The sequence below is a fragment of the Bufo gargarizans genome, chromosome 2 (assembly GCF_014858855.1).
Source record: "Bufo gargarizans isolate SCDJY-AF-19 chromosome 2, ASM1485885v1, whole genome shotgun sequence".
In the NCBI taxonomy this organism is placed as follows: Eukaryota; Metazoa; Chordata; class Amphibia; order Anura; family Bufonidae; genus Bufo; species Bufo gargarizans.
Genome location: NC_058081.1, coordinates 170152202 through 170168083, shown reverse-complemented (window position 1 = coordinate 170168083; position 15882 = coordinate 170152202). Strand labels below are relative to the sequence as shown.

Below are 15882 nucleotides of genomic sequence, written 5' to 3'. Positions count from 1 at the left end.
AAGGACTCTGTACCCGTGCTGTGGACCGGTCTGCAATGCATGGGCACCAGCAGTGTGCGCTCCATACTGCAGATGTGGGCCCACTGACTTGAATGTGTCCACGATTCACAAGATTCGGCAAAAGATAGGCCATGTCTTATCTTTTCCAGTTTTGCGGGACACACCCGAAAACCCATGGAAGCGCTTTGTAGAGTTTCCGTGGGCTTCTGATCCGTGCTTCCACTCTGCAAAACACAGGACATGTCGTATCTTGCGGATCGCAGACTCATCTAAGTCAGGGGGTCCACATCCGCTGCACGGAATGCACATGGTCCATACATTGCGGAAAGCGCAGTTTGCGGCTTACAATACAGGCACGGAGCGTTCAGTGAAACTCACACCATTTTACAAGTTCAGTCAGTTTCATCTGCAATTGCGTTCAGTTTTATCCGCGCGGGTGCAATACGTTTTGATGTGTTTTTCATGCTGTGATAAAAAACAGAATGTTTACAAACAACATCTCTTAGCAACCATCAGTGAAAAACACATTGCATCCGCACCTGCTTGCGGATGCAATGCGTATTTCACTGAAGCCCCATTCACTTCTATGGGGCTAGGGCTACGTGAAAAACGCAGAATATAGAACATGCTGTGTTTTTCAAGCAACGCAGAACTGATGCGTGAAGAAAAAAAAAACCTATTGAAGACCCATTGAAATGAATGGGGCAGGATTCAGTGCATTGCACCAGCGCAGAAAACTCACTCGTGTGAAAGAGGCCTTAGTGTACAAATCCTGCAACAAATCAAATGATTCCACAACTTTACTGAAGTACATGATTAACAAAATACACATAAAACCAATCCCCAAACAAGATTCAATAGGGCTACTGGAATCCATGACAAAATCCACAGGGGGGAAAGTGTTGCCTACGTATCAGCACTACTTTACATATATACTGTAAATAAACACCTACCAGTTAAAGTGGCCAACAGTATATATGATAAGCACTCACCCACAGGGAAGTAATGAGCTCTAGGCACAGCACCTCAACGTGCGTTTCGATTCCGCTTCGTCAGAAGGTGATAAAAGGGGTTAGTAAGCCAGTAAGTGTTTTTGACGTACTATTCCAGCAATTTAAAATGCTGTACTGATAATATGTGTTAAAAGAAATGCCCCATGAGGTGTAGCTGGCACATACCCAGTACTGCGCCCACTGTGGCCAGGATGGTGAATGCAGAAGACATGCATCATGGAGATGTGTCTCACATCCGCCTAGCACTACCACATTTAGGCAATGCTCTGTTCAATTAGTGCAGGTCCACTTTTGATTCATACTGAACAAAGCGGACAAATCGTACACCAGCCAACAGTAAATATTCACACATTGTGCCAATATATGCTGCCAATACATTTTGGAAGGGCAGCAGCTAGAAATGGATTTCTCACAGCTAAATGTTTTCCAATTCATAAAAAAAGGCAGCAATGGTTTGCCTACCTAATATATTACTAACTACAAGGGCTGCAGACCAGATCTCAGGGACCCCACCTACTATGGCCTCCTGATCAAGGTGGTGCTATGTGACCAAAAGCAAAGGGGACAGGTTCTCTTTAAATATTTTGTACAGTCCAGATGATGAGCACCAGACAGGGAATGGTAAAAGGTCTTCAAAGGAAAAGAGGCTTTTAGAGGCTGCCCACAAGCATTACCTACTTACCCATTAGATTTGAGTTCATGAAAGGTGTCGGGGACAATCCTTCATGGGACCCTAATCGACTGTCATTCAAGTGTTCACTGTAATGAGGACTGTCTGCAAAACCCTAGGGAAGAGCAAGAAAAGTATTAAGCAGATTATGTGACCGTCTTGCTGAGCGTAATGACACTGCTAATTCATGTGCTAAGTATTAGGGCTCGTTCACACAAACGTTTTTTGCATTCCGTATACGGAACCATTCATTTCAACGGTTCCACAAAAAAAAAAAAAAAAAATGGAATGTACTCCGTATGCATTCTGTTTCCGTATTTCCGTTCCGTTGAAAGATAGAACATGTTGAGTTACTGCCCGCAAATCACGTTCCGTGGCTCCATTCAAGTCAATGGGTCCGCAAAAAAATAAAATAAAACGGAACATGCATGATCACCATAAGTTAAGATGTTTCTATACACTGTTACAACTCTGTCAACTGATTGTATTGCCTTACTGGAAATCAATAAAAAAATGTTGTGAAGGGAAAAAAACTGAACACATACGGCATGTACTCTGTATGTCTTCCGTATCCGTTCCATTGTTGCGGAACCATTTATTGAAAATTTTATGCCCAGACCAATTTTTTCTATGTAATTACTGTATACTGTATATACCATACGGAAAAACGGAACCAGAAACACTACTGAAAAAAGTAAAAAAAAAAATGGAAAGACGTATCATGGAAAAACAGCCCGCAAAACACTGAAAAAGACATATGGTCGTGGGAACGAGCCTTTATTCACCCAAAATTACATATACATATATACATATATATATATATATATATACTAATATATATATACACACACACACACACACACACATATACACACACAAATACAGTGAAACATCTGAGACTACCACACAAAACTCCATTGAAAAGTGGAGTTCTCAGAGGATTCCTGATAGACAACACAGACATATAGGTCTAGATATATAGACAAACATATGCAGGGAGTTCATCTTTATTAATCATTTCTTAAAGTTTCCAACTTAATTTTTTTTAAATCAAAATACTTGTCAAAAAAGTGTTAAAAAAAAAAAGTTTCACACGATGAGAATATGGGAAATGATGGGTCATGGCATAATAAAGACGATAATAAACTAAATGCTACAATTGTATTATTAACCCCTAATACACAAGAAAAAGCATGAAATCATGTGTTCCAGCCACTATAGCAGGTTTCAGAAGTAATTTCCACAAATCAAATACGTGTGATACTGGGCTTCCTGGATGGAAATTGGTAAGAAATCTGTACACACAAGGGTAGTTTCACACAGTGGGCCCCGATTTATTAACATACCTCCGCCCAAAAAAAAAAAAAAAAGTGGCACAAAATATTGCAAATTTGCACATCTTGGGTTTTTATATTCTTTCCTGACATGCTTGAAAGAGGGGTTGGGATTAGCAGAGAAGTGGAGTTTTGTGGGAAAGGTGGTATGTCTAATATGTGCCATTTTGTGCGCAAATTTTGGCGTAAAAATCTGTCTCAAAGTAAGCCAAACAATAGATGGTATGGAGACAATGAAAAGTGTCTACCCCTGCACCAGATTTGACATCAAGCCAGAGTCCCTGTGATAAACCTGGTTCCAGTCTAGACAGCTTATGACACCTACAGGCTTAGTTAATCTGGGCCACTGTAGTGTTTAATGTAGTTTTTAATTTCCAAAGCCATAAGTGGATCCAGCAGGGTGCAGATGTCTATCTATAGAAGGCATCTATGTATATGTAAATCTCTTTACATTTCCCATTCCATTTGATTCAACTTCTGGGTTCGACATAAAAAAAAAAAAAAAAACTGCTTCAAATACTGCCGATTCCAATCTTAATCCAATTGCTGGGATTATTAAGAGTCAAGCATCTTAATAATTTTGTCCGTGCACCAGAAAAGGAAATCTTTGCCAGCAAGGGTGCAGCTGGTGTAGGCTTCTAGTGCAATAAGCACAGTTTTCTGGAGCACATGCCCTGTCAATGTCCTACCAGCACCTTAAAATAGGGAGGTGGACAAAGCTATTACATATTTTGCACAAAACAGGACTTGCATTAAAATTCTTTCACCATATTTCTGGTGTACAAGCTTAATACATCAGGATGTAACACCACGCTAAAGGCTCCCATAAATACTTAGCACATCGGAGCAGAGCTGCATTTAGCCAACAGATGTGTACAGTGTAAAGCCTAATTCACGTGAGCGATACGGATTGTGTCCCGAATCAGTGAAATACTGATGGTTTTGCATGCAAGATGAATAGGTTTTCCATCTGGAGTGCATCTTGTAGCTAAGGCTACTTTCACACTTGCATTTGGTGCGGATCAGTCATGGATCTGCACAAACGTATCTGTTCAGATAAAACAACTGCATGCATCCGTTCAGAACGGATCCGTTTGTATTATCTTTAACATAGCCAAAACGGATCCATCTTGAACACCATTGAAAGTTAATAGAGGACAGATCCATTTTCTATTGTGTCATATTGTGTCAGTGAAAACTGATCTGTCCCCATTGACTTACAATGTGTGCCAGGACGGGTCCGTTTGGCTCAGTTTCGTCAGCACAAAACGCTCGTTCGCTGTGACCGACAGCGCTTATGCAGAGAGTCCGGCTGCCTTTGCCGAACAGCCGGCTGTCAGCCACAGCGAGGGAGCAGGAAAGGGGGGGCAGTTACCGTGACTTGAAGCAAGGAGGCCTCTGCCCCAGTGACTTCAAGCACGTGTGGAGAAGCGCGCCGGCAGGGGATAAAACAACGTTTTCAATACTTTTGCTGCATCTGCCTTCAGGAAGAAAGGCATCATCAGAAACACACTGCTGGCTACACACAGGTACTGCTGGCGGCTTGGGATGGTTTTGGGAGGTGACAGGTTCCCTTTAAGAAATATTCCACATTTTTCAAACCAGCAATTGTCTCTGAATACTTCTGCAATTGCTTGTAATAAAAAAAAAATTGTATAGCCAATGAGTTATTCAATAACATGCATCTGTACAGTACCACCAGGTGTTTGCTCTATTACTCATTTCTCAGTCCTCCTCAGTATCATTGCTAGGTGGACGCACATGCTCAGTTCCAGCTCCACTGCAGTAGAAAGGACACAGGCCCTGACAAAAGGATAGACCCTGCAAGCTACCAGCTTGATCTAAATCTAGCAGAGCAATGAATGGTGAGATCTCTGGATCCATGCGAGGTACAGGGATGGTTCTAGCTTTGTTAAATACATTGTCATTTAGTATATGTTGTCTGATTTTTATTGTTTACATTATTGATAGAGTAACCCCTTTAAGGGTACCTGTAAATGATTCCATGCTGCTTTTTGTGCAGGTTTCTATGCGTTTCTGCACTAAGTCAATGTGTTACATTGTGGAAAATATGCAGCAAAAACCACAGGTCTCACCCTTTGTATCGCAAAGACTGAAATCCAAACACAAAAACCCCACAAACAATTGCTGCAGTTTTTCTGCACGTAGCAGTAAAGGACTAAAAATTAAAGCCGGTTTGTGCACAACTGTTTCAAAGGAGGGTGTCTGACTATTCTCTATACAACTATCCCTTTATGAGCCACTGTAAAACTCAGGTGGAATGATGGATGTCCGCCTTGGCACAGGCAGCACGACAGTCAAGTCACACACAACCCCTTCAAGTTATATGCAATGACAAGAATTTTAGAACTAACAACAAAACATATGGGGGGGGAGATAATGAATGAAAATTCACACGTTTCAATTTGGGGAAAATAGTAATTGTACAGCTCACATAGATAAGACTACCACCCTCATGGCTGATGCAGAAAGAGGTGGGCTGGCTGAACTGACCCAAATTGCTATCCCCCTTCATATAAGGCACTGAGACAGAGAGGGGCAGGAAGCTAAAATTGAACCAATAATAATTATAAAGCGACAACATTTTCCAGATCGCTTTACAATCAGACCAATGAGATAGCATTCAGAATTAATGCACAGTAATACGTTTTAGAAGTTTTATTATTGTACATTTTGACAACTAAAGAACTTTTTATCTCGCCAGACAACCCCTTTAAATCATTGAATTGGATGTGTTCACTCCAAGCTAAAACTAGGGGAACATACAGGTGATGGACATGAAAACAGAACAGCCCTGGCACTTCTGACTTTTAACCGGGAATGTAAACTTCTCCACTGGTAGCCAATACTATAGAACCTCGTCATTCAGATGAGCAGCCAAATCATCAGCAGCTAAGGAAACCAACTGGCTTCTAGGTAACCTCAATAAACAGTTTAAAAAGTTCAATACATGTTGAAAAAAATATGGTAAAAACAAATTACAAACCGGTATCTACACAGAAATATGGATTTGAGATGCCCAAGTACAGATTACATGGAAGGGAACAGGATTTTTGCTTCAGTAGCCAGGATACCCTGGGAGAAGGCAGCTCTACCCTGTGAACTCCATGTTACAGCAGCATAAAATGAACAAGCTGGAAATCAGACATGGTCTAGCTTATACAAGCAACGTATATGTTTGTTAATGTATTGGTACTGCTACTATTCAGCCTGTGAACGTTGTATTTCACATACTTCTAAGACACATATGCCAACAATAAGGTTACACTGCTTCTTACTGAGATATCAGAAAGTCTGTTCCAAGCTGTCAGACAGCCAAAGCAAGGTGTTAATCCTTGACTGGCTGGTCATACCTAAAACCAGGCAAACATGACCAGCCATGGATTACCATGTAGCTTAGACTGTGCCGTCATGCAATCCAAAAAAAAACGTTTACTAAGCAGTGACAAACTGCGACATGTACAGTGAATTCTGTACAAGCTTCATAGGGCTTTACAGTATATGGTGCTGTCTACCGCTATATCAAGAGGTCCTGTCACCTGCAGTGGAAGTTCACAAGCTTGACTAAAGCTCTATTGTAATGAGGAAACAGAGCCCCCAGTGGTCGGACCACCACCAGACACCTATCCCCTATCCTGTGGGGAAGTGGATAGGACAGTGGGGTGGGAAAACCCATTCTGGCATAAAATTTTGGTCAAAAGCAAGCTAACCAATAGGAGGTGTAAAGGAAGAGAAGTGACTTACATCTAAATCAGCTATAGGAGGTGCAAAAAGTAATGCATTGGCTCACTAGTTTTCAGCTAAATACAAAATATTAATAATGACGTGCAGGTTGAAGGAGAAGAGAAAGCTACATCTTCAGTTGGTCTCATACAATCAATTAGACCATTTCACATACTTCTTCCATTATCGACAACAGAAACATGCTGGCGCACATTTATCAAACCCCCTTTGCCCTTTTTTGGCCATTTAAAACATGCTGATATAAAAGGGGTATTCCCATCACAGACAAAAAGGGACAACGCTAGGATATGCCCCCATTGTCCGATAGGTGCGTGTCCCACCTCTGGCACCCATACCTACAGCGAGAACAGAGCGGGGAACGCTGTGGCTGGAGGACCTCGGATTTCCCAGGGTCTGTCCACCACCAAGCACTGCTCCCTACTGCTCCCATAGAAGTGAATGGGAGTGCACCGCACACGCGCAGCCCCTACTCCCATTCATTTCTATGGGGCAGACACCCCTGCCGATCAGCTGTTTGAAGAGGAGGTGGTGCTCCAAGCAAGCGCCGCTTCCTCTTCATTACACTATGTGTCGCCTCCCTTGCAGTGGCGGTGCAGTGTAATTACAAGTACTCTCTATTCTCCCTGCATCCACTTGTACTTGTAATTACATTCGCTTGTGAGACCAAGTGCAGTGTAATGAAGGGAAGGCTGCACTTGCATGGAGCACCACCTCCTCTTCAAACACTTGATCACCGGGGATGTCGGACCTGCGCCAATCTGATATTGATGATCTATCCTGAGGAGAGATCATCAATATAAAACCCAAAGAAGAGAAGCAGATAGCGTTTTAGTAGTGTTAGATTCACCAAACAAAAGCCTCGTTTCGACTTGTATGAGTCTTTATCAAGCTCATACGAGTCGAAAAGTCACTTTTGTTTGGTGAATAAATAATAATAATAATAATGATATTTTTATGGCGCTTTTCTCCCTGGTGAATCAAAGCACTGTTACCCTGCATTCTGCGGAGATGTGTGAGCCACGTGGGGCATTGGCTAGGAGTCTGGCTGCTGCATTCTGTACTAGTTGGAATGGGCGCAGAACTTTATCCGGGGAGCGAATGACTAGGGCATTGCAGTAGTCCAGGCGGGAGGATACAAATGCATGAATTAGTGTAGGCAGGTCTTCTGCTGGGATAAGGTGTTTAATTCTCGCTATATTTCTCAGACAGAAGAAAGAGGATTTGACGACCACTGATGCCTGCTGTCTGAGTGTTAGATTTCCATCCAGGATCACCCCCAGGTTTCACACAGAGTCTTTATATTGCACGGTATCTCCCCCAATCGCTAGTTTGAAGTGTGAGGACTTTTGGACTTTATCCACCATGTGAGGACCGCCTACTACCAACACCTCTGTTTTGTCCGAGTTTAGCCTCAGCCAGCTGGTGTTCATCCAGTTTTGTAATTCCACTAGACAGGCATTGATGGATGCTGATGGGTCTCGAGTGCCAGGCTTGAAGGACAGATACAGTTGCGTGTCGTCTGCGTAACAATTGTAACCTAGGCAATAATTCTGGACAATTTTGCCTACTGGAAGCATGTAGACTGCAAAGAGTAACGGAGATAACACCGACCCCTGTGGGACTCCATAAGTAAGTGGTACAGGATTAGAGTAGAGGGTGCCCAGGCACACTTGCTGTGACCTGCCCGATAGGAAGGATTGACACCAGCTGAGAAGAGCACCCCCTAGGCCACAGTAATTCTTCAATCTCTGGATTAATATTTCATTATCCATGGTATCGAAAGCTGCAGACAAGTCAAGAAGAATCAGAATTGAGCACTCACCTTTGTCTCTTGCTTTAAGTAGATCGTTCATTACTCGGACTAGTGCCGTTTCAGTGCTGTACCTTTCCCTGAATCCTGACAGAAAGGTATCAAATATGTTGTTATCTGTAAGCCTGGCTTCTAGCTGTTTGGCTACTGCCTTCTCTATAACTTTTGATAGGAATGGTAAGTTTGCCACAGGTCTGTAGTTGGCCACAGAATCAGGATCCAGTGATGGTTTCTTCAAGAGGGGTTTTATGATTGCTTTCTTTAGTTCCTGTGGGAATAGTCCCCTTTGCAAGGAGCACTGGGTTATTTTGTGTAGTGCTGGTCTGATCAGTTCTGGGCACTGCATTAAGGGACCAGTTGGGCTAGGATCCAGGTCACAGGTAGTAGAGCGGATACTTTGGATGAGAACACCAAAATCTTCTTCACTCAGAGTGTCAAAGACTTACCATGGTCATAAGGCAATAGGCACATGCGAGGACCAAGGGTCAATTGATGTTGCTGGTATAATGCTGTCCCGAAAGGTAGACACTTTGTTTGCGAAGGAGGAAGAGAATTCTTCACATCTTTCAATAGAACACATCTCACAATAAAACACTGGAACATTTCTGAAGACATTGAGTGCCGCGGCTATCTTCTTCTCTTCTTGGCTATTGGGAGTCCAGCAGGTTGGGGCTCAACACTGCTGGCACCGCCACTCCAATGTCTCAGCGAGTGGTGCAGTCTTACAGATTAATGCATTTGCAATATAAAACCCCTGCACAACCCCTTTAAGGCTCTATTACATGGAGTGATTATCAGGCCAACTATTGGGCAAAAGTGTTCACAGGAACGATAAGCTGAAATTGGCCCATATATTCGAGCCGCTGATCAGCCAATAAAATAGTAAACGATCATTTGCCCGATTATCAGCAGCACATCTCCCTGTGTAACAGGCAGATACAAAGGAACATGCATTTATCACTCATCCTGCCTAAACACTGGGCCGTGAAAAGGCCCCTTAGAGCACAAAACAGATGTTGGCAGGTTAGAACAGGGAAGCTCTTCTCAGGACTACATCTTTTATTAGGCACAGCAGGAAGTAAGAAGTCAAGAGCATTCCCATCGTGCCTACAGTTTATATATGTAGGTTTCAGGAAGAGCTTGTAAAGCTCTGTTTATGCATATACTTGTTCAGAAGGGGTTTATTTATTCAAGCCCAATACTAAGAGATTCTTATGACAAGTCCCCAAACAGATCCTCTCGGTTATAATGCACAGTTGAAACAACACTGTTAAAAAGTAACTGCACTTTCACTAAACTTTTGACTCATCAGAGACCCGCCAGAATTTTTGATCGGTGTGGGTCCAGATGCTGAGAAATCGGTAAAGCAAAGGGGAAGAAGCTCTTAGCCGAGCACTACTACTTAGCTTAAGACAGACAGACTCGTCAGCTAATAAGGACTGATTGGTGGGGTCTCACATCCTCGATGTCAAAAGCTTTGAGAGTAATGACCAAGCTACACAATATAAAATGTATTTGTTCTATATTTCAGTAATCGCTCACTCGGAGAGCCATAACAAATTTAGGCCTCCTGCACACGACCGTAGGTGTCCCGTTGCCGTATTGTGGACTGCATTTGCGGATTCGCAATACACGGGGCACCGTTCCGTGCGCATTCTGCATCACGGATGCGGACCCATTCACTTTAATGGGTCTGCAAATCCAGAGATGCGGAATGGAAGCACAGAACGGAACCCTAAGAAAGCAGTATACAGAGTGCTTCTGTGGGGTTTCGTCCCGTACTTCCGCTCTGCAAAAAGATAGGACGTGTTCCATTAAAGTGAATGGGTCCGCAATCCGCTGCAGGCTGCCTCACAGTCGGGTGTTCGTGCATTGCGGGCCGCAATTTGCGGGTCGCAGCACGGCCATGGGGCGCACACGTTCGTGTGCAAGAGGCCTTAGACTACTTTTACAAGCAGCACTTTTGAGAAAGAGGTCAACTTTTTCATGGTATTGTGGTGTCTTTTCTTACACCAGATATTAATTTACGTTCTATAGTGGAAAACGAAAACATGTTACATGCAATGCAGTTCACTTATGAAAGCCTTATGCCATTTTTTAAGTAAAAGTAAAAAATTTGTCAAAAAGAAAAATTTTGGGGAAAAACTATGACTTTGTGTCCACTGCTCTTGCCTCTTTAGGTAGGCAGAGCTTAGCAGAAGGGATGGGCCACCGCAGACCGACGCACTGAATATAATTTACGCCAGAGAACATGTGTAAATTATAGCTGAATTCTACTCCAGCCCGTGGCTTGAGTATATTTCAGTTGCTGGAGCATGGACAGCAGAACACGCAACCAACTTTTTAAGAGACCTGGTCGGATCTAAGGCCAGTGAGGCTTTACCAAGACTGGTGGGTGAAACAGCTTTAGTAAATGACCCCCAATGTGTGTTTTTTTTGCATGCTATGGCTATAGTGTTTTTTTTTTTCTTTTTTAATAGGACTTGAAAAAACACTGGGAAAAATAAATGCACATACAAAGGCAGAAAAAAAAGAAATGTGACCCCCCCCCCCCCCCAAAAAATTTTTTTCCATTTCCATGCATTTTAAAATACCAGAAAGACCAGTGCGTGAAAGAGCCCTAAAGAGGCATCTGCAACACTCTTTAATTGTTTCATTATGTTGGCTGATTAAAAAACACACACACTTGCTGCCCTTGGGTGGTCCGTGACCAAGCATTATAAAAGAAGAACTGTGTTTAGATTAAGCAATGCTAAGCACATCTGCTAATGTTTTTGGCACTATAGAATGTCAACTGCAACCAATAACTACAATGAAGAAAAAAAATGAAAATGCATCAAACAGGAACTGATGGCACGAGAACATGAGACTGGGGACATGACAAACAACCAAACCGCTGTAAACACGACATCTTACAAGTTATTGTTGTATACAGCCATATCTAAACTATTACAAAACCCAATTCTTCATTCAGGTCAGATCTTTCAAAAGGTTCTCCAAAACAATAAGTTACAACACACAGCTGTCTACAGACAGTTTTGACCAAGTTAACTCTTTAGGGCCCCGTTGAGATGACTGAAATTGTCAACAAAATTTGGGCACGGATTCTGCCCCAAAATTCCACCAGCAGCCGCATAGTGTCTGCCTCCCCTTGTTTGCAAAGGGAGACACCACTTCCGACTGTGCGGCCAGTGGTTTAAGGCTGCGACAGCACCAAGCTCCATTTAATGTGGTTAAGCTAGGTCTACATGACGACATTTGTCGCGCGATATTTTGTCGCACGACAATTTTTATAATGATAGTCTATGGTGTCGCACACTGCGACATACTGTGACCGCGATGCGACAGTCGCAAAAAATCCATTTGAGATGTATTTGTCTGCGACTGTCGCAGTATGTCGCATTGCGACACCATAGACTACCATTATAAAATTAGTTGCGCAACATTGATGCGACAAATGTTGCAGTATAGTTGTGCCCTATCTGTCGCCATATAGACCTACCCTTAATCATCCACTTGCAGCTTAGATCCAATCAGTGGGACTAAACCAGAAGAGGGTCCACGGTGGCTTCTGCCACAGAATACATGGCGGATTTTCTAGCTGTCAAAGTCCACGGTATAAACATAGCCTTAAAAGGGTCAGGATTAGAAAAACATGGCAGCTTTCATCCAGAAACAGCACCAAACCTGTCTATTGGTTGTGTTTCTGGTACAGCACGTGAGGTGGGCTGAGCTGCAGTACCACACCCAACCTTTCAACAGATGAGGATATGCTTCTTAAAGAAACCAGCTTTGTTTTTTTAACCCTACACAACCCCTTAGGCTAGGGCTACACGGCGACAAAAAGGGTACAATTACACTGACACATGTTGCACAACATTTTTGGTAATGATAGTCAATGGTGTCAGACGAGTCGCACAAAAATCCAACTTGTGACAGCATGTCACGAGTCACAGCGCAACACCATTGACTATCAATATAAAAAATGTTGTGCGACAAATGTTGTTGTGTAGTCCTAGCCATAAAGAGGTTCTTCATGATTTACATATTGATGACCTATACTCAGGATAGGTATTCAATAAGAGATCGGTGGGGGTCCAGCTCCTGGGACCCCCGCCAATCAGCTGTATGAAGAAGCTGCAGAACTCCATGAGCGCCTAGGCTTCTTCCTAGGACATGTGAAGTCATGTTCACCAGTCACTTGGCCTACGCACAGATCAGCCTCATTCAAGTAAATGGAGCTGAGCTGCAATACCTAAAGCACAGCTGTAATTTTAGGTATGGCACTGTGCTTGGTAAGCTGCTCACAGGAGCCCAAACAGCTGATTGGCAGGGATACCAATTGAATACTGCCACTGTCATACTGATGACCTCCTGAGAACAGGTCATCAATATGTAAATCATGGAAAACCCCTTAAAATTTTACCAGAATCTGTTTACATTGATGTGGGTTTGTGACAACTGACAGCAAGGTTTTCATGGACTGGCACTGGCTCAGGAGAAAGAGCAGAAGCATTTTCTTACAAAGTACATATACCACCAACACATGCCTTCAGCTTCCCAATAATCAGGCGATCATTGGCAAAATATACTGTAAGCAAGTGCAGGTACATTGGAACTGGGACTTGCTAAACCTTGCAATCCTGCCAACCCAAGATGTTCCCGTAGCTGTGACCTTAAAGGGACACTTCCATCAGAAAGGGGTATTTTTTTTAACTCCATATTCAAGGAAAAAACACTTTTAGTTTAGAATTTGTGGCTGTTCTTCCTTTTCATTTTGCTATTACTACACTACAAAGGCATCTCATTCTGTAAATGTCACCACAAATGATAAGACCATTTAAAAAGAAAATCTATTGTCTGCTTACTGCTGCTGTGAGGGGAAGAAGTTATCTGCTAGTATAATATTAGGTATATAATTGTGCTTTATTGTTCTCGTTATAGGCCTAGCTAGACCAAAGAAGTTATACAGCCAGGACACGAACCAGGAGTCATAAAAAAATAAATAAAAAAAATTAAAAAGTATATCCCGAAAACCATCCACGCATTTTTTTTAAGTGAAAAAAATACATATTTGATGGTAGTGTCACTTTAATAGTTCATCCCTAGTAAAAATAACTACAGACGCTAGGACTTACCTGACCTGTAGGAATACATCTCCACAAGTCATATTCTAATAGACCAGGCATCCTCAACGTGCAGCCCTCCAGCTGTTGCAAAACTATAACTCCCAGCATGCCCGAACAGCCTACAGGTATCAGCCTACAGCAGGGCATTGTGGGAGCTGTAGTTTTACAACAGCTGGAGGGCCGCAGTTTGAGGATGCCTGTAATAGACGCTCTTTAAACTCTTATATCCTTCTATGACCAATAACTCCAATATGTAAAGAACAGAAATGACATTGTAGTAAGCGTCCACCAAGCTTCTGTCTTTTATATTTGGTGCATTCATTGTGTAATAAAACTCGCACTTACCCTTGAAGATTCATAGGATGGACTCATTTGCCCACTTGTCCCCCAAGAGGAAGCACCAGACCGTTCATCAATCCCTAGAAACCAAGAGAGCCATTTAAATAAAATGATATTATGCCAATAATTGCTTATATTGTGTGGCAAAAAGTTTAGCTGAAAACCTAAATCTAAACTCAGCAATATATCAAGGTGCAAAGTCAACTAAAAACTACAGATATGACATATCCACAGCCAGCCTGCTTCAATGGGATTATTCAGAAATCTAATTTCTCTAAAACCTAGCTGGGCAGAGGTTGTTTGCAGTTCTTTCTCCTACAGAAATAAGTGTTGTCGAAGGTCTTCCTTATTCCCCTGTGCCGTCTGATATATATGGGTGTGGTAGGTGGCCATAGACATAGGAACATTGTCAAGAAATCTAGCCATGATTCCTCTGTTACACTACATGTTTCCAGTCATGGTTAATATAGGTTTAACATAGCTGGGCTCTGATCACAACTGCATTGCAGGTTCTGCCAAAAACCAAACAAAAAAAAAAAAAAATGTAACTAGGTTCTCCAGGATTCTGTTTTTTTTTTTTTTTTTTTTGTTACCTAGCATTTGGAGTGTGAGGTCCCTGCTGAAAAACTCTCACCTGCTCCCCGACACACTGCGGCGCTCTTCAATGCCTCAGTCCATTTACTTACAGCTGGGGCAAGGATGGGGCCATGCGCACCGCTGCCACCAATGCCCACAAGCAGCACTTCACTACTAGGTCACATGCCACTTGGGAACATGCAACCACTGCGCCCAGTGACTGCTTGCGGCTGCGTACATGACCCAGTCTGTATCTCGTCAGGAAGTAAATACATTGGAGACCCAAAGATAGCTGGGCTGAAGCAGCGGGGAGTAGATGAATAGGAGTTTTTCAACAGTTACCACATGTTCCGGGTAGTAGGGAAAAAAGCCCATAATCCTGGAAAATCCTTATAAAGAGTACATATAACCCCCCACCTGACAGATCTGTTAGCAACTACTTGCATCCCTGTATCGTGACTATTTTGTGACATCCATTCTTATGTCTGTAAAAAATCTGAATGCATTCCGTATGCATTCCGTTTCCGTATTTCCGTTTTTTCAGTTTCGTTGATAGAACATGTACTATTATTGCCTGCAAATCACGAGTCCGCAAAAAAAAAAAAACGCATCCGTATGTCTTCCTTATCCGTTCCGTTTTTGAGGAACCATCTATTGAAAATGTTATGCCCAGCCCAATTTTTTCGATGTAATTACTGTATATGCCCTACGGAAAAATGGAACGGAAACACAACAGAAACAAAAAAAAAAAAAAAAAACGGATCCGTAAAAAACAAACTGCAAAACAATGAAAAAGCCATACGGTAGTGTGAAAGAGGCTTTAACTGAAGACTAGAAGGAATAATAAAGGATACAAAGACACGAGAATAGATGCTCCAGAATTACTACAAGAGGGATCCAAGTGGTTACTAAAAAAACATGTCAGGAGAGCGGACAGATCCTCTCTGTAAGGCACCCTGCACACGATCGTTTTTTTTCCCTGTTTACTGCCCGTTTTTTGCGTTCCGTATACGGAACCATTCATTTCAATGGTTCTGCAAAAAAAAAAGGAATGTACTCCGTTATGCATTCCGTTTCCGTCTTTCCGTTCTGTTTAAAGATAGAACATGTCCTATTATTGCCCGCAAATGACGTTCCACAGCCAATGGGTCCGCAAAAAAACGGAACACATACGGAAATGCATTCGTATGTCTTCCTTTTCCGTTCAGTTTTTTGCGGAACCATCTATTGAAAATGTTATGCCCAG

General features: G+C 42.5%; 1 protein-coding gene across 6 annotated transcripts in view; it reads right to left on the bottom strand.

Moving 5' to 3' along the window:
• The window catches only part of TCF12 (transcription factor 12), a 160647-nt gene that overhangs the window by 108705 nt on the left and 36060 nt on the right, over nt 1–15882 (bottom strand). For all 6 annotated transcript variants that reach the window (XM_044279686.1, XM_044279687.1, XM_044279690.1 and 3 more), the window contains 2 exons: nt 14067–14140; nt 1696–1798 (listed from right to left, as the gene is read on the bottom strand). In XM_044279686.1, coding sequence (XP_044135621.1) covers nt 1696–1798; nt 14067–14140 — 177 coding nt within the window. The remainder of the gene's footprint in view (nt 1–1695; nt 1799–14066; nt 14141–15882) is intronic.